Source organism: Heterodontus francisci, chromosome 6 (assembly GCF_036365525.1).
Source record: "Heterodontus francisci isolate sHetFra1 chromosome 6, sHetFra1.hap1, whole genome shotgun sequence".
In the NCBI taxonomy this organism is placed as follows: domain Eukaryota; kingdom Metazoa; phylum Chordata; class Chondrichthyes; order Heterodontiformes; family Heterodontidae; genus Heterodontus; species Heterodontus francisci.
Window position 1 is genome coordinate 60478250 of NC_090376.1, and position 19417 is coordinate 60497666.

Genomic DNA, 19417 nt, shown 5'->3' on the forward strand with positions numbered 1-19417 from the left:
CTTTCACATATATTTAATGAACTTATGTAGAATGAAAATACTCACTTTTCTACAAAGTACATACCATGAAAAAAAAGCTTACACATAATTAGTATTTTGGAAGAGGTCATTGCACTACTTTGAATTTTGCAAAGGAGGTCATGTTATTTTGTCATTTATATTCAAATTAAAAACCTGTCAAAATGCATTCCATGTTAAGATATTTTGGGTAATTCATTAGTAGACTGGCAACAACTTTAGATGAAAATTGTTCTTGACATCAAAGTCTAGCCATTAATTACTGGTAATGAAACCCAATTATACAGGTTCAGTTACGAATGACAATTTCTGTAGACATTTACTGACATTTAAGTAAACTAATTAATCACTGGCTGCATTGAGCAAAAAGAACTCGAGTTGAATACACTACTTTTATAATATAATCTAGATATCACTGACATTATGCTTCAGTGGTTTTTATATATGCATCTTCAATTAAAAAAAATGAAATTTTCTCCATCTATCACTAAAAATGATTGCCATTCAACTGCCAGCCTAAGTTAAATACAAGATTTTAACTGCCCTTCATATTTATGATTGCATGGATGTTATTGCCATCTAGGTATTTTAAAAATAAATACTGGAAATTAATTTCCCCAATTCAAGACAAAGTAATAAATACTGTTTTACACTTGTGGCATATAAAGTTTGAGAATATGAAATATATTCCACTCAGGGTGGTAAGGATAAACTACCACTGCTTCTTAATAAAACTTATCCACTCAAAGTTCATGTATTTTTAAACTGGGGTCCTCAGACCCCACAGGATTTGTGTAGTTGTTGAGCTGAATACGAATGAAAATATTTTCTGCACTGACACCAGGTCGCTGATATTAATGCACAGGCTGGTTCCGAGCCAGGAGGAGGGTGGGGTGGTTGGGCGAGGGTGCGGAATTGTGTGTGCAAAATCCAAAGTAGTTAGTGGGTCAGATTCTCCCATTCTAACTCGATTGAATCATTGTATTTTTCTTTCCGGGTTTTGGGTCTCCAAGCTGTGCAGTGGGCATGATGTACACCTGTAGGACGTGATGTGAAGTCCATTATTGAAAAGGCCAATGCAGAAATGGAACTCGAAGCAGCCAGGAGGAGTTTAGGATGGATGCACAATGAGCAAGGGCAATGATGTTTCCCTTGACTTACTGTCAGGTGCAATCAAGAGCAGGAGAGACACTCTTCACCATCAATGGAAGGAAAAAAACCAAGGTGATGTTGTTGGAGGTGTTGAGAGGATGAGCAGCAGGATTGTAAATAAATAACTTGTCAAGGTGGCTTGGAAGAAAATGGAAATATGTAAGATACATGTTGTGACAATCTTACTCCTGTGAGAAGAAACACTCAGAATCCAGATCACTGCATAAGATGGCACAACTACGCCAAACGCCTGTCTTGTTAAGTTAACATGGCAAAGGCAGGACTCCCATACACATAGATGTAGATGCTGGAGCGTTGATGGGTATAGCTAAAACACCTTAAGGATGATTCCATCTGCATTCTTAGCCCTCATGATGTCTTTTTCCGCATCTCAATTATGCAACATATTTGAAACCTCCAAGGGAATACCCATCCCATCCTCATCTCTTTGAAAGATGCAATGTCAAAGCTAGCAGTAACCAAGAATAAAGAAGAAAAATGTTGGTGGGGAAATAAACCCAAAACTGCAAAAACAGATGACTCCTTCAGCAAAATCACTCATTTATGAAGTGAACTGCAGCCAAAAGAACCAGAAACTGCAAGGAATAAACATCTCTTTAGAAAGGTTTGTTTCAACAAGTCAATCCTCGGGGCTCCACTTGCACCCAGCTTTTAATCTGGTACTCTGGTTGGAGCCTCACCTGAACTGGTAAAACTCCGGGGCCAAAACTCTCTCATTGAATTTTCATATTGAAATGACACCAGGCAAGCTGGTTATGCATCCTTATTATTCGTCCCTAAATAATGCCTAATATGTCCTGATTTTATGAGCTCCAACCACTGTGTACAACTAGTTAACCCACTAGGGGCCGATAAAATTCACCCAAGTGATGTAGGTACACACGTTAGGCTGTTAGGATTAAAATTTGTGACTTTCTGGGCAGGAGGAAAACAAGGCATTGCTTATTCAACTGGGTTTACAGTTTATGACAATAAATGGGGACATGGTTGATGGTAACATCCCATTAGCCGAAGAAACACTCCCAGGTAGGTATTAATTTTAAACATTTTATAATCGGTATTGATTAATAGGGATACTTTAATAAATAGAATGATGGTAGTTCCACCAGGGATTCCAATTAAAGAAAAATCATCAACTGTTATTATTTTCCATCTAAATAAACACAATTATTTTGACTGTGACTCCAGGTTATTTTCTCTGTTGAATGTCAAGGGCATTAGCATTAGAGTGAATTTGATAAAATGTAACATTTTACATTTTAACAGTGTTACATAATAGCTTGCAGCCTACTAATTCTATTCATTAAAATTCTACCCATAGGAAATGTTTTGCATATTTAACCAAAATTGGCTTGTACTTCCTCTTACTACTAGCTTGTACTTAATTAAATCTGTCAACATTTTGAAATTGGGTTAAATGCCTTATATATGAAACCCTTGACTATATAATAGAGCTAAAAGCTACACCAGGAACAAATCCTTAGAATTCATCGAGTGACTCCAGAACTTCTTTATTTCTCTCATTGGAGTGGATGTGGAAAGACCCGTGGTCTAGCTTGTTCTCCTTTTATAACATTTAAATTAACTATTTTAACTCACTAGCTCTTGGAGCATGCTTTTTTGTAGAAAATTCTGATGAAACAAGCAAAAGGTTAAGTTATGACATTATGAAAGGCACCAGCGATATTGAGCTTAACCATTGTTTATAGGAAAGATTTTCTGTATTTGATGCAGAGGACTTGACATAAGTCAAATTTTTAAGCAGAATATGTCAACTCAGAAAGTGAAACAAGTTTCTCAGGCCAGAAATTGGAAAATACATCAGAAAGGAGAGAAACAAAAAGCAAACAACTCCTGATGCTGGAAATCTGAAACAAGTACAGAAATTGCTGGAAACACTTGGCAGGTCAGTCAGCATGTCTACGGAGAACAAACAACACTTCAAGTATGGCCATGTTGAAGAATAAATATTTTGCTATATGCCTTTACTCTTAATATGGAACAAAGATAGAATGGTTAAGTAAGTATTATGTGTAATATAGAGTATTATGGGTAAGATAGTTAGCTTAAAATTTTATATGCTGTCAGGCAAGGAACCTAAATGATTTCTGATTACAGAAATCTGAGCATGCCAGGCAGAACAGAAAGACAGAACAGAAGTAGAAATAGAGATCACTAATCAACATTGTAGGGTTTAGAGCATTTTCATCACTTATTTTTATGAATAGCTTTCTGTAAGAAACTAGTGTCAAGGCTTGACTGCAAGGCATGATGGACAGACTTGACTGAAATAGGTCAATGTAAAACTGTTTAATTCTGAATTGACATTTCAAAAACATGTTTTTTTCTGCACTTATGTAAGAACAAGGATGAAAAAGGACAAAGTCTTGTCATTAAAACCACAATGCTACAGAAATATAGCTATCTCAGGCGAAAAGAAGAACTCGTGCAGCAAAGGTGGAACCTGTACAAGTTGGACAGGTTGCACCTGAACCGGAACGGGACCAACATCCTTGCTGGATAGTTTGCGAGTGCTGTTGGGGGGAGTTTAGAATAATTTGGCAGGGGAATGGGATACAGAGTGGAGGTACAATGGGGGGTGATGCTCAGTCAAATGTAGAAGAGAAACTCAGTCAGTCTGGAAGGCACAGCAAATACAGACCTGTTAAGGCACAAGTGAAAAATGCAAGGCTGGATTGCATCTATTTTAATGCAAGGAGTCTTACAAGTAAGACAGATGAATTGAGGGCGTTGATTAGCACATGGGATTATGATTTTGTTGCTATCACAGAGAAATGGTTGAGGGAGGGGCAGGACTAGCAGCTCAATATTCCAGGGTATAGAATCTTCAGGCATGACAGGGGAGGGGATAAAAGAGGAGGTGGCATTGCACTGTTGATCAAGGAGTCAATTACTGCAGTAAGGAGGGATGATATCTTAGAAGGTTCTTCAAATGAGGTCATATGGGTAGAACTTAAAAATAAAAAGGGGGCAATCACTTGGCTGGGAGTATACTACAGGCCTCCAAACAGTCAGGGAGAGATAGAGGAGCAGATAAGTAGGCAAATCTCATACAGGTGTAAAAATAATAGGGTAATAATAGTAGGGGATTTCAACTTATCTAATATCAACTGGGATAGTCTTAGTGTAAAAGGCTTAAAGGGGGCAGAATTTTGAAAATGTATACAGGAGAGTTTTTTGAATCAGTACGTAGAAAGTTCGACAAGAGAAGGGGCAGTATTGGACCAAATCCTAGGGAATGAAGCTGGACAAGTGGGAGAAGTGTCAGTGGGGGAACATTTCGGGGATAGTGACCATAACTCTGTAAAATTTAAGGTAGTTATGGAAAAGGACAAAGACGGGCCGGAAATAAAGGTACTGAATAGGGGGAAGGCCGATTTCAATATAATAAAACAGGATCTGACCAAAGTGGACTGGGAGCAGCTACTTGTAGGACAATCTACATCAGACCAGTGGGAGTCAAAGAGGAAATAGTGAGGGTTCAGAGCCAACATGTACCCGTAAAGGTGAAGGGCAGGATCAACAAATCCAGGGAACCCTGGATGTCAAGGGATATAGAAGATTGGATAAGGGAAAAAGAGGAGGCTGATGGCAGATTCGGAGTGCTGAAAATAGCGGAGGCACTAGAGGAGTATAGAAAGTGTAGGGGGGAGGGTACCAAAAAAAGTAATTAGGAGAGCAAAGAGGGGACATGAATAAACACTGGTGGGCAAGATAAAGGAAAATCCTAAGGAGTTTTTTTAAGTATATTAAGGGCAAGAGGATAACCAGGGAAAGAGTAGGGCCCATTAGGGACCAAAGTGGCAATCTGTGTGTGGAGCCGGAGGACATAGGTGAGGTTTTAAATGATTACTTTGCATCTGTTTTCACTATGAAGAAGGACGATGTTGGTGTAGAGATCAGGGAGGGGGATTGTGTTATACTTGAACATATTAGCATTGAAAGGGAGGAAGTATCAGCTGTTTCAGCGGGCTTAGAAGTGGATAAATCCCCAGGCCCAGATGAGATGTATCCCAGGCTGTTATGTGAGGCAAGGGGCTTTGACACAAATTTTCAAATCCCCTCTGGCCACAGGAGAGGTACCAGAGGACTGGAGGACAGCGAATGTGGTATCATTATTCAAGAACGGTAGCACGGATAAACCAGGTAATTACAGGCCAGTGAGTCTACTATCAGTGGTAGGGAAACGATTGGAAAAAGTTCTGAGAGACAGGTTTACTCTCCACTTTGAGAGGCAGGGATTAATCAGGGATAGTCAGCATGGCTTTGTCAGGGGGAGATCGCGTCTAAGTAACTTGATTGAATGTTTTGAGGCGGTGACGAGATGTGTAGATGAGGGTAAAGCAGTTGATGTAGTCTACATGGACTTCAGTAAGGCTTTTGATAAGGATGGGAGATTGGTTAAGAAGGTAAGAGCCCATGGGATCCAGGGCAATTTGGCAAACTGGATCCAAAATGGCTTGGTGGCAGGAGGCAGAGGGTGATTGTCGAGGGTTGTTTTTGCGAGTGGAAGCCTGTGACCAGTGGTGTACCGCAGGGATTTATGCTGGGACCCTTGCTGTTTGTAGTGTACATTAATGATTTAGACGTGAATATAGGAGGCATGATAAGTAAGTTCGCAGATGACATGAAAATTGGTGGTGTCGTAAATAGTGAGGAGGAAAGCCTTAGATTACAGGACAATATAGATGGGCTGGTATGATGGGCAGAGCAGTGGCTAATGGAATTTAATCCTGAGAAGTGTGAGGTGATGCATTTTGGGAGGACTAACAAGGCAAGGGAATATACAATGGATGGTAGGATACTCGGAAGTACAGATGGTCCGAGGGACATTGGTGTACTTGTTCATAGATCACTGAAGGCAGCAGCACAGGTAGATAAGGTGATTCGGAAGGCATATGGGATACTTGCCTTTATCAGCCGAGGCACTGAATATTAGAGCAGGCAGGTTAGGATGGAGCTGTATAAAACGATGTTGCCTGGGCTGGAGCATTTCAGCTATGAAGAGAGACTGAAAAGGCTAGGGTTCTTTTCCTTAGAGCAGAGAAGGCTGATGGGAGACATGACTGAGGTATACAAAATTATGAGGGGCATTAATAGTCTAGATAGGAAGAAACTTTTTCCCTTAGCGGAGGGGTCAATAACCAGGGAGCATAGATTTAAGGTAAGGGGCAGGAGGTTTAGAGGGGATTTGAGGAGAAATTTTTTCACCCAGAGGGTGGTTGGAATCTGGAACGCACTGCCTGAAGAGGTGGTAGAGGCAGGAATCCTCACAACATTTAACAAGTATTTAGATGAGCACTTGAAATGCCATAGCGTACAAAGCTACAGGCCAAGCGCTGCAAAATGGGATTAGAATAGTTAGGTGTTTGATGGCCGGCACGGACACGATGGGCCCAAGGGCCTGTTTCTGTGCTGTATAACTCTATGACTCTAAGAGGGGGCCCCACATTGTGGGGCTATGGACCATGATATACGCCTGTCCACCATCTACAAGGCACAGGTCAGGATTGTGATAGAATACTCTTCACTTGCCTGGATAGGTGCAGCTCCAACAACACTCAAGAAACTCGACACCATCCAGGACAAAGCAGCCCGCTTCTTGGCACTCCATCCACTCCATTCACTCCCTCCACCACCAACACACAGTGGCAGCAGTGTGTACCATCTACAAGATACACTGCAGCAATGCACCAAGTCTCCTTAGACAGCACCTTCCAAACCCGTGACCTCTACCACCTAGAAGGACAAGGGCAGCAGATGCATGGAAACACCACCACCTGCAAGTTCCCCTCCAAGTCACACACCATCCTGACTCGGAACTAGACTTGCCATTCCTTCACTGTTGCTGGGTCAAAATCCTGGAACTCCCTTCCTAACAGTACTGTGGATCTACCTACCCCACCTAGACTGCAGCGGTTCAAGAAGGCAGCTTGCCACCACCTTCTCAAGGGCAATTAGGGATGGGCAATAAATGCTGGCTTAGCCAGCGATGCCCACATCCCATGAATGAATAAAAAAAACTTGGTGCAACTCATAACCTAATATGGTAAGATCATAGCACCCCAAGAAGGATAAAAAAGGAGTTATGGGACCTCATTGGCACACTTAGAGAGGAGTTAACAGAACATCGTTGGCACACTTAGAAGAAGATAGACTACGGTCAACAGAACACAACAAGAGAAGAAATAGAGAAGTCGGTGTCCCAGTGAGCTCAGAAGCAAGAAACGTTGCTGAGTTGCAGCTGTATACCTATTGCTGTTGTTAAGTATTAACTTTGTATATCTTAGTTAAGCCTAATAAACTCTCTGACTTGATCACAGAACTTGAGTCTGTCCTTGTAGGTCTATCTTGGTCAAGAATCCCAAGGTGAGGCAGATTGGGTATCCTCTGTCTCACCTCTATTCAGATAGCAGCTACCTGAAAACTTACAACATGTGAGTTGAATCTTAAAATGAACAGATTTGCTAGGTGACCCAAGTGTCATGAATTGTACATAAACAGACATTGTATGGGTAATAAATGGTACAAAATACATAAACAAGATCTTACATGGGCAACAAAATGACGATATGTTAGAAGGGGAGAGTAAGATTAGTTAATTGTCACTTTGGAGGACAGGAGATTGGATTGTTCCTGACCCAGCCCAGTATTCCAGATTGTAAGTATACAGACATCTGCTTAGTTACAACTTGTATTAGAAATGTTCTATGAGGCTGTTGTCAATGGTCTATTAATGTTGTGACTGCTTGAAAAATTGTAATAAGTTCACATGGTCTTTCAACTAATAATGCGTTGAACTAACATATTGTGAGTTAATAAACTCCTGGAATCTAACAGATCCTTAACCTGAGCTGGAAGAAAAAGCAGAGATACACATGCACATATACACCAAAGCTGATTAACCTGCAGAGTATTTCCAGCAAGAAGTGTAGGAAATGGGAACAACATGTTTGAGGGCCCTGTAAATCATGATGGAAGGGAATCCTCAATTGAGAGAGAAGGCAGACGTATCGGAAGCACTGGTATGGATGATGGCATTGTGGGAACAGACGTGAAAGAGACAGAAAAACTAGGAGAACAGAATAGAGTCCTTGCAGGAAGCAGGGTGGGGGCAAATGTAGTCAAGGTAGCTGTAGGAGTCAGTGGGCTTATGGTAGATATCTCCAGAAATGGAGATAGAGAAATAAAGGAAGGGAAGAGAAGAGTCAGAGATGGACCACGTGAAGGTGAGGGAAGGGTGGAAATTGTAAGAAAAGTTGATGAGCTCAAGGAGAGATTAAAGTATCATGCCAACTTCCAACAAATCTTGCATTGACAAGCATGGTTCTCTGCATGTTGTCACACACAATCTGTACTTTAAGGGAGTGGAAACCCTTCCCACTTAGGAAGTTGACAGGGTTAACTGCAGAAGATTACAAAGCAATGTGGATGGCATCTACTGCACCCTCGACCTTAGGAAGGCCAGAAAAGCTGCAAAACTGAATGATCTTATCTTGCTACTATGTTGCTGTGAGGCCAAAGTTGATGAATTCCCCTGCTGTCCTTAAAAGTATTCAGTCACATTAGGAATTTATGCCCATATTGCACTGAGTGATAATGCAGAACTGCTCCTTGTCCATTCAAAATGATCTGGTGGACCAAGGTTTAGTGCAGTTAACACTTTCATAATCACATCCAGAGCAGTGCAGGCAGGTGACTATGGCGACTGGTCCTCATGCGGTAGGCAACACAGCTCCCTACTGCCTTTTTGGTGAAGTGTACTATTCTAGAATACATGTTCTCACTAAGGACTTCATATTACTTGGACTTCTTTTATGTTCTTGAGGGGGGCTGGGAGAGCAGGGGATGCCAATATTTGGTAGATCCAGCTTAAATATTTCCTCAGTCTGCTTTGCTGCATCCCCTCCTACTACTCTTCTGTGATAATGGTATACAAAGACATGCCTGCTCCTGACAGACCCCCATTGTGGAGGAGAGGGGGATATTAAGATTTCCCAGTGGTCTTGCACTCCCACAGCCAGCCAGAAGCAAGTCTAAAAAATATTGGTATAGGGTAGAAAGTGGATTTGAGGTAGATGATCAGCCATGATCTCATTAAATGGCAGAACAGGCTTGAGAGGCCATAAAGCCTACTCCTGCTCCTATTTCTTATGTCCTTAAGTCGGCTGATTGCCAAAAAGAAATCACTCCCGAACATTGTTCCCGCTGCAATGATCACTACTTAAACTTTCAGTTATCTTCAGACTCAAAAATACTCACTTCTGCTAGTATCACCTAATCCTGGTACAGCTGTAGCCTGTATCTCTCATTCTAAAGTACTCGTAATGCATTATCAACATAAATTCAGAAAGTGGAGGGTTGCAGCAGTATTGGCCCTCATTACAGTATATGATAATTAGATGCATGAGAACTCTGCAGATGAATCACAGGAAGGACCAAGTCACGCTAGGAAATTTGCGGGGATTGACTTTGGGGGAAAATTAATAGCAGAAATGACTTCCACCTCAACTTACTGGCCAGAAAAGGTATTTGCTCGATTTACCACCACAGACCTGCTGGAAACAGTGTAGAATTTCAGGACTGTCCAGTTTACTAGATGAAGCATTTAATCTTCATTTTTGAATTTATGGATTAATCTGTACATATTTTTGTTAACTAAATGTTTTGCAAGAGCTGGGAAGTATTTTATTTTTATTTGAGCATTTCTTGAATGTCAGCTGTTTCTATGTTATTAATCGCATCTACTCAGATCAGGGATATTTTGTTTATTACACATCGATTACATTCTTCAAAAAAAGCGTAACCAAACATAACCAAATTCTGGGAGTAAACAGCCAATGTATGATTGCCTATAGTTCAATGAATACAAAATGCAGAATGAAATAGAAATTATTTTTTCAGAACATCAATCTGTACCTCTTGATTCATTAATGCAGTGGCCAGCTTCTGCACAGAAGACGTCAGTAAAGACGTTCCTCTTATCACTTTGCTCATTGCTGCCAGAGACTGATGGACACTTTGCACCAGGCGGATAGCATTGTATTGTTCCAAGGCTATGAATGACTGGATCGGGGAGCCCTGCTTCTCATTTGGAGGGGATATTTTTTGGTGAATCAGTTGAGACCCCTGGAAAGAAAATAAAGCAGATGTTAATAAAGGATACAATCAAGTCTGCAGCTTAAAGTGTCATCATTTATACAGTGCATATGGAGGAAAACAGTATACTGAGACAGTAAGAAGATCCACTTAGTGCCTCCTACTACCACCCTCTAGGAAGAAGACTTCCCTTCTCTTGTCATGGCCTCCAACACTAGATCTAGGTCAGCACAAATGAAGTAGGGGTAGCCCTGCCCTGGGTGCCAGGCCTCCAGCTCTCCTGTGACATCTCACTTCTCTCAGGTGCTGTGGAAAGCTTTGGCACAATCAGTAGATTTCTCCCTTAGTACAACCAGCAGCCTCAGCGATGGCTCTAATTGGACAGAGAACCTGTCTCCATATCAATTAAGGGCTCACACCTGTGAAAATTTTAACTATAATCAGTTTCCCACCGGAGGGGGTTTCTGACCCAAAAATAACCTGGGAACTGTTTCCTGCCTCCATGTAAAAATTCAGCCCCTTTTGAAAGTCCATATCCACACCATTCACTGCACTACCCTCTTCAAATCTTTTAATTACTTCATCAAAGAACTCAATCAACTTAGTCGAGTACAATTTACCTTTAACAAATTCATGTTTTAATTTATTGGCTCATACTATTCCAAATGTGAATTAATTTTGTTTCAGATTATTGTCTGATATGATATAATCTAAGCTCTGGAATTCTCTTCCTGGATCACTCCACCTATTCTCCTCTCTTTCCCCCTTTTAAAAGCTCCTTAAAGTCTACCTCTTTGATCAAGCTTTAGCCTAATATCTCCTTATGTGGTTCAGTGTCAAGTTTTCTTCCATAACACTCCTGTAGAGCGCCTTCCGATGTTTTATTACATTATATTTACGTCACATTTATTACACTATAGAAGGGCAAGTTGTTGTTGTCTCAAAGTTTCCCCACCATCAATGTCAGGCTGACTGGCCTGCAGTTGCTGAATTTATTACACTCCACATTTTTAAACAAAGGTTTAAATTTACAATCTTACAGTCCTCTGGGAGCACCCCTCTGTCTAAGAAGTATTGAAAGATTGTGGTCAGAGGCTCCGTAATGTCCACGCTTACTTCACTCAGTAACCACAGCCTTTGAAACCAATTTGACATTTCAAGAAGACTTCAAGTGCTAGGGTCAGGAGTGAAATAAGATATAATAGTTCTTCAAGCCAGTACATTTTGATTAGGATTATATTTAAGATGTAAATGCATATTAATCACAATGCATATTAATGCATACTAATCATTTCACTATTTATTAAAGATAGGCTTCTGAATATGCAGCAAGTGACAGTGCTCTAGGGAAGCAGGATCTGCTGCCTATTCCTGGTTCTTACAATAAATTGACCTAATAACTCAATAAAAAAGTAGGCAAAACCATTTTGATATCAGTTTGCAACCACTGATTACTATACTATGGCGCAAACATTTGAATAGAGAAGTTAATAGCATTATATACTTGCCAACTACTAGAGTTTATTATTTTACGAAGAACAGTAGTATTTATATTTTTGTTTAATGTTTGTTGAAACTTTACCAGAAAATAAAAGACAAATAACAAAAAGCTATTAATTGTATCTTTTATTGTTAACAAACTCAATTCATCTACTAAAATTATTTTTTTTTCTGTACAGCTGGAAGTTAATCGCTGCTCTTTCAAGGAACAGGATCTGTGATAAAGGTGAAGACTAACACTGGTGATTAAACAGATACCAATAATCTGAGTGCTTGTAGGCGAATGTCTTTTAAATATTGCTTTCAACTGCTCTTTAGAAACCAACCTCATTAGGGTTCACTCTGCAGGTTCAGTGCCAAGGGAGGGAGGGAGGGACCTATGTTTTTATATTTTAAAATTGAATGGGGGTCTTAAATGATACCACAGGACTCCGAATTTCATGTAATTATCCTACTTGTCCTCCATTGAAATTTTAACTTCACTCACTACAATCCGTTTGCACTGGGTAGGGAGTTAAAATCACATTGTTAGAAAATAATTTAAAAATTCCATCAGTACAGCTGACTGAATAGCACTGACAAATGCTGACAAATTAGGTACACAGCACATGGTCAGACTGCAGAATTCAAAGTGTCACAGCACAGGGAAGAAAAGAATCAAGCCCAAGTCCAAAATTCTGGGAGAGGTTGAGACCTTCAAATTAAAACTAAAATGATGGCATTAAAATACACAATGCATAAATATAATCATGTTAGTATGAAATATGCATCTTTTGAATTTATTTTGTTTATACCCTTAAATTTGGACATTAAGAATTTCAGATAGAAAAGAAATTTGGAAAGCTTTTTGAGCAATTAGTGGGAACCCAATGGCCAGATTCTGCATAATTATGTGTTTATGTATGGGCAAAACTCACTATAATTGTGGCTATAGGAATTTAAATGGTAAAAAATTGTTACAATAAATCTGACCAAAGCACGGCAGCAAGGAGTTAGGCTTTGTAGATACTAATTGAGCAAAATGTGTCACCGGTAATAAGTCAAATAGGGACATTATTTAGCATCATATCAAATAAATCACTGCATGTTATAAAGAAGAAAAATATCAGAAAATGTGTTCAAGGCTGTGAGATGCTTGAGCAGCTGGCATAACATTATAAATAGCAACAGCACATTACCAATCCCCATCAAACTCCAGCTGTCCTTTATTCTTTAAAATATAAAACTATTCCATATTTACTATTAAACTGGTGCCTTTGAATGTACATATTTTTCTTAGTTGTTATTCCGGCCATAAAGTCTTGCTGTGCTACTTTGCATGTTAGGAAGGGAAGCAGTATAATTGTTTTGTATATATTACCTTCAAGTAAATTTATTGGATCTTGGTTGCAAATAAACACCACTGAGAATTAGAATAACTACAGTAGGTAATATGTGGCAAATGTCAAATTCACGAGGCTAGGGTTTACTTCCTGGGATTCTTCAGACTCTGCTGTATCTTTGTTCTTTTTCACCATTTATCTGTTGCTCTGCTGACTCTGGCTGTAAAACTCCTAAGGAAATTCCATTCCAGGCAATGATTTGCATTTGGACAGCACCTTACCTGATTAAGTTTTTTCCAGAGGTTGAGAATAGGAGACAATTCATTCGACCAGATGTCTCTGTCAAACTTGCAGCCGGCTGTTATTGACCTGCTTAGAATACGGAGCTGGGAAATTACCTGGGAGGGAGGAATTAAAGACCAAAAGTAATTAACTGTGAGTAGGTACAACCACTGACACTACAGGTGTTGCTTTACCATTTTTTATTATTCGTTCATGGGATGTGAGCATCGTTGGCAAGGCCAGCATTTATTGCCTATCCCGCATTGTCCTTGAGAAAACCACTGAAGTCCATGTGGTGTAGATACACCCACAGTGCTGTTAGGGTGGGAGCTCCAGGAATTTGACCCAGCGACAGTGAAAGTATGGCAATATAGTTCCAAGTCAGGATGCTGTGTGACTTGGAGGAAAACCTGCAGGTGGTGTTTCCTTATGTCTGCTCCCCTTGTTCTTCTAGCTGGTAAAGGTCACGGGTTTGGAAGGTGCCCTTGAATGATCATTAGTGAGTTGCTGCAGTGCATCCTGTAGATGGTACATACACACTACTGCCACTGTGCACTGGTGGAGGAGGGAGTGAATATTTAGGGTGGTGGATGGGATGCTGATTAAGCAGACAGTTCTCCTGTCATGACAGTTAATATGATGCATTTAACTCTGCCAGGATCAAGATGACTAGATGCTGGAATTGCCCTGGAATCTTCTGCAGCTTTGTGAAGGTAGATACTCTGGCTGCATCATACAAGGCCACTACCACAAAGGATGTCAGCCATGGACAGCAACTCGCTACTCTGGTAACTCCCATGTCCTAGATCTTAAAGGACATCTGGAAAACAGCATGCCAATTGAAAAGAGGTGTAACAGTCTCTTGATGGGAGAAAGTAGGCCCAACTGGATGGGAGTGGGACAAGAAAAGGAAAGGTAGCAATGGTGTCCAGGATGGGGTCATAAGTTGCACCTACAAAGAATCAAAATGATTTTTTTTTGTAATTACAAAGGGGGTCACTGGGAGGCGATCCAGTACCGGTCTCCTCCAATACGGAAAATGGGATTGGATTCTTCAAACTGTGGGGAAAAGCAGATTTCCAAGATGCTGCCCAAGACTTCTGCCAGCCTCAGAAGTTATGTGCCCTTGCCATACTATGCAAAAGTGTCAGGATCATGGCACCTGTAAATTCGGAGCCATTCACTTCAAAGTTTCAAAGGCAGGTAGTTCTGTTAAGTTAGTATATATGTAATATACACACACACACATATATTAAACTCTTTCCAAATGCAAATTTACGCAGCTCATGGATCAAAGAGCTCGAAACACTTCATATAACAATTTAGAATTACGCAGCTACGATGCAAATTTCTATTATCGCTTTCTCATAGCACTTAGTTATTCAATTAAGAATTTAGTTTGGTCATCATTGACTTTCTGAATTTTTTTTTAAGAACATTACAGCGCAGTACAGGCCCTTCGGCCCTCGATGTTGCGCCGACCTGTGAAACCATCTGACCTACACTATTCCATTTTCATCCATATGTCTATCCAATGACCACTTAAATGCCCTTAAAGTTGGCGAGTCTACTACTGTTGCAGGCAGGGCGTTCCACGCCCCTACTACTCTCTGAGTAAAGAAACTACCTCTAACATCTGTCCTATATCTATCACCCCTCAACTTAAAGCTATGTCCCCTCGTGTTTGCCATCACCGTCCGAGATTATCCGAGAATTTCTAGATTATAACTAATGATTCCTGTTGTATTTTCCTGAGTAAATTACTGCTGTTTTGATTTGTCTGAATATGATGAATATGATAAAGTACACTAGAACAAAATGAAATAAATTTAGAGAACAGATAGCCAATAGCAGTTATTACAATCCGGTGAGAAAGAGGTCTAAGGCTCCCTCTCAGCCTTCAGTTGGTATTACCGTAACAGGCTTTAATTTTAAACACACCATTTTTTTTAGCTCCCCCTTAGTGAATCCTTGTTCACTAACTTACAATTAGAAGGCAAAAAAAAAGCCAAACAGGTTTTCTTAGGTTTAAAGAAAAAGGTTGAACTTTATTCAACTTAAACTCTAAATCGTTTAACACCTACGGATACATGACGCGCCCATGCTAGCATGCATACGCGATACACACATGCAGATAGAGACAGAAAAGAGCAAAAGAAATAAAGTGGAAAAGCGTGAGGCAATATCTAAAGATGGTTTTGGTTACTGTTCTTAGAGCTCGCTGTAGAGTCCTTGATTGTAGGTAGGTCTTGCTTTTCTTTGGAGCCCAGTATTCTTCTTAAACCTTGTTCGACGTAGGAGACTTTTCTCTCTTGAAGTTCATATGTTCTCAGTGGGTCCAGAGGCTTGTGAGAAAGAGATGGGAGCAGACAGGAGAGGTCTTCTCACTCCAGGAGCAAATAGCCTTTTTCTGATTTCAAACTCTTTGTACAATTCAGAAAAAAACCCAGGTTGCCAAGCAGGTTAGTCATGTGAGTAGCTGGTCTGACCACATCTGTTTGTGAATTCTCTTGACTTAGCCGACCCTGGAATGTCTCTTCTTACACACAATACCTGGTGCTCAATGTCCATTGTTAAATTGGAGCAGGGAACAGCCCCTTTGCCCTCCAAGCACTGTCTGTTAGTATGAAAATGTTTTTTCCAGCCACAGCTGATCTGTTTAACAAGTCATTTCCTTACTCCAGCAACAGTTTAAAATCAATGTTCATATGACAAAATTAATATGCCTCATTCTCGGCAGGTGGGGGGCGGGGGGGCGGTCTGCATGATACAGTGTTTAAATAGACTGTGCCTAACTCAAAAGTTACAGGTGGAAATTATGACAATTACATCTTATCCCTTTTTTATTACTGTCCAAATGAGAAAAGGGGTATTTTCCTGGAACATATTTCTGCGTCTATTGCTTAACAATCAAAATGGCAGGTGCGTAAAAAAATGTGGCGGCTTTGTTCATGTTACAGGCCTTCTCTGAAAGTGGTACTTCTTGGAGAAAGTAACAGCCTCAAATGTAGCTTCGGCCACTGGAAAATTGATTGTTTTTCTGGTCCTGCTTGAAGCATATCATAAAGAAACTTAATTATCAACAGAAATAGCATATGAAGAAAGCAATGACCCAAATTCTAGAAATACTTAACATGCATCACTGGACAATTAATCAACATCATAGTTTATTCAGTGGAATCTTAACTTAAACAGCCCTCATTGATATTATATATTTGGTTCTTCATGCTGCCACAATATAGAGTCTAGCCAGAGAGGTTCTTAGATGGTAGTGTTTAAACATTAATCTTCATAGTATAGTAACTATATACACTCCACACTAGCCTGTGTGGCTTCTTCAAATGCCACGGTGTAATTGTTCGAGTCTCTCCCACACGATCTCTTACCTCATCCTGGTGGGCGATATCTTTACATTCTCTCAAGATTAAGCCTTTGATACCCTTATACTACAACTGACCCTCTAGGTGGTCTTCAGCAGGCCTTTGTATATATGTTAATTTAGCCAACCATTCATTAAACAAGTAATTGTCAAGTGATTGTCAAAGTGACTACTCCATGGCAAAGACTGTAGTTCAAGATGTGAGAATTCTAAGTCTTGGACATTTCTGATACTCATTCATAATTTTGACTCAGCTGCAATGAGTGTAATGGCAAGGCCCAAACTTGGTAATCCCATTCACCCGTTACCCTTGTGCTCACTGACCTACATTGGCTTCCAGTCCAACAACACATCGATTTTAAAATTCTCAGCTTTGTCTTCAAATTCCTCCATGGTTTAATTCCATCCTATATCTGTAACCTCCGCCAGCCCTACAAACCTCCAAGAACTCTGTGCTCCTCTAATTCTGGCCTTTCGCGCGTCCCTGATTTCCTTCGCTCTCGAGTGGTGGCCGCGCCTTCAGCTGTCTAGGCCCTAAGCTCTGTAATTCCTCCCCTCTCCATCTCTCTACCTTTCTCTCCACATTTAAGACACTGTTCAAAACCTCTCTCTGATCAAGATTTTGGTCACCTGCCTTAATGTCTCCAGATGTGGCTCAGTATCAAATTTTGTTTGACAATGTTACTGAGAGGCATTTTACTACATTAAAAGCACTATATAAATGCAAGTTGCTGTTGTTATAGATGGGGCACCTACATATATATGGGTATAACTACAACTGATAGAGATTAGGATGAAATTAAACTACAGAGAAGTGTGAGTTATTTATTAAGTGTCCACTGTGGCTGAATGGTCCTGTCTCCAAGTCAGAAGGTTGTAGATTAAAAACCCCACTCCAGAGACTTAAGCATATAGGTTTGGCTGACACTACTGTGCAGCACTGAGAGAGTGTTGTACTATTGGAGGTATTGTCTTTTAGATGTTTGCCCTCTCAGGTGGACATAAAAGCTTTTATGTCACTTTTCAAAGCAGACCAATGGAGTTCTGACCAATATTTATCCCCCAACAAACAACACTGAAACAGATTGCCTAGAAATTCAATTGGACACTTTAGTATTTTAAACTAATCATGAATAGGATGGGAATAGAGGGATACGGACCCCAGAAGTGCAGAAGGTTTTAGTTTAGGCAGGCATCAAGATCGGCGCAGGCTTGGAGGGCCGAATGGCCTGTTCCTGTGCTGTACTGTTCTTTGTTCTAATATAAGGGCAATTATGAGCACATGAAAGCAGCACTAGCTAAAGTGAACTGGCAAAGTAGGTTAAAGGATAGGTCAATAGAGATGCAGTGGCAGACATTTAAGGGGATATTTCAGAATACACAGAATAGATACATTCCAACGAGAACGAAAAATTCCACTATCCGTGGTTAACTAAAAAAGTTAAGACAGTATCAAACTTAAAGAAAAAGCATATAATTGTGCAAAGGTGAGTGGCAGGTCAGAAGATTGGACAGAATATAAAAAGCAGCAAAGAATGACTAAAAGATTAATAAAGAGGGAAAAATTAGAGCACGAGAGAAAGCTAGCAAGAAATATAAAAACAGATAGTAAGAGTTTCTATAGATAGTTAAAAAAAGAAATGGTTAAACAAAGTGAGCACTGGTCCTATAGAAAGTGAGTTTGGGGAATTAATATTGGAAAATAAGGAGATGACAGATGAATTGAACAGGTATTTTGCACCAGTCATCACCATAGAGGATACAAGTAACATCCTAGAAATAGCTGTAAATCAGGAAATGGAAGGGAGGAAGGAACTCAAGAAAATTACAATCACCGGGGAAGTGGTACTGAGCAAATTGTTGGATTTGCAGGCTGACAAGTCCCTGGGTCCTGATATACTTCACACTAGGGTCTTAAAAGAAGTGGCTGCTGAGTTAGCTGATGCGTTGGTTTTAATTTTCCAAAATTCCCTAGATTCGGGAAGGTTCCATTAGCTTCACATCTGTCTTAGGGAAAATGTTAGCAGCTATTATTAAAGTTCATATAGCAGGGCAGTTAAAAAAATTCAAGGTAATCAGGCAGAGTCAACATGGTCTTGTGAAAGGGAAATCATGTTTAATCAATTTATTGGAGTTCTTTGAAGAAATAACATGTGCTGTGGATAAAGGAAAACTGGTGGATGTACTGTACTTAGATTTCCAGAAGGCATTTGATAAGGGTCCAGATCTAAGGTTATTGTGGAAAATAAAAGCTCATGGTGTAGGGGGTAACATATTGGAATGGGTAGAAGATTGGCTAGCTAACAGGAAACAGAGAGGAGGCATAAATGGGTAATTTTCTGGTTGGCAAGATGTAACAGGTGGTGTGCCACAGCGATCAGTGCTGGGACCTCAACTTTTTGCAATTTATACAAATGTCTTGGACGAAGGGACCGAAGGTATGGTTGCTAAATTTGCTGATGACACAAAGATAAGTAGAAAAGTAAGTTGTAAAGAGGACATAAGGAGGCTACAAAGGGATATAGATAGGTTAAGTGAGTGGGTAAAGATCAGGCAAATGCAGTATAATGTGGGAAAATGTGAAATTGTCCATTTTGGCAGGAAGAATAAAAAAGCACATTAT

The 19417-nt window shown here is 40.1% G+C and overlaps 1 protein-coding gene across 2 annotated transcripts in view; it reads right to left on the bottom strand.

Moving 5' to 3' along the window:
- The window catches only part of dync2h1 (dynein cytoplasmic 2 heavy chain 1), an 836995-nt gene that overhangs the window by 83201 nt on the left and 734377 nt on the right, over positions 1-19417 (bottom strand). For both annotated transcript variants that reach the window (XM_068033753.1, XM_068033752.1), the window contains exons 84-85: positions 13415-13531; positions 10132-10341 (exon numbers count right to left, since the gene is read on the bottom strand). In XM_068033753.1, coding sequence (XP_067889854.1) covers positions 10132-10341; positions 13415-13531 — 327 coding nt within the window. The remainder of the gene's footprint in view (positions 1-10131; positions 10342-13414; positions 13532-19417) is intronic.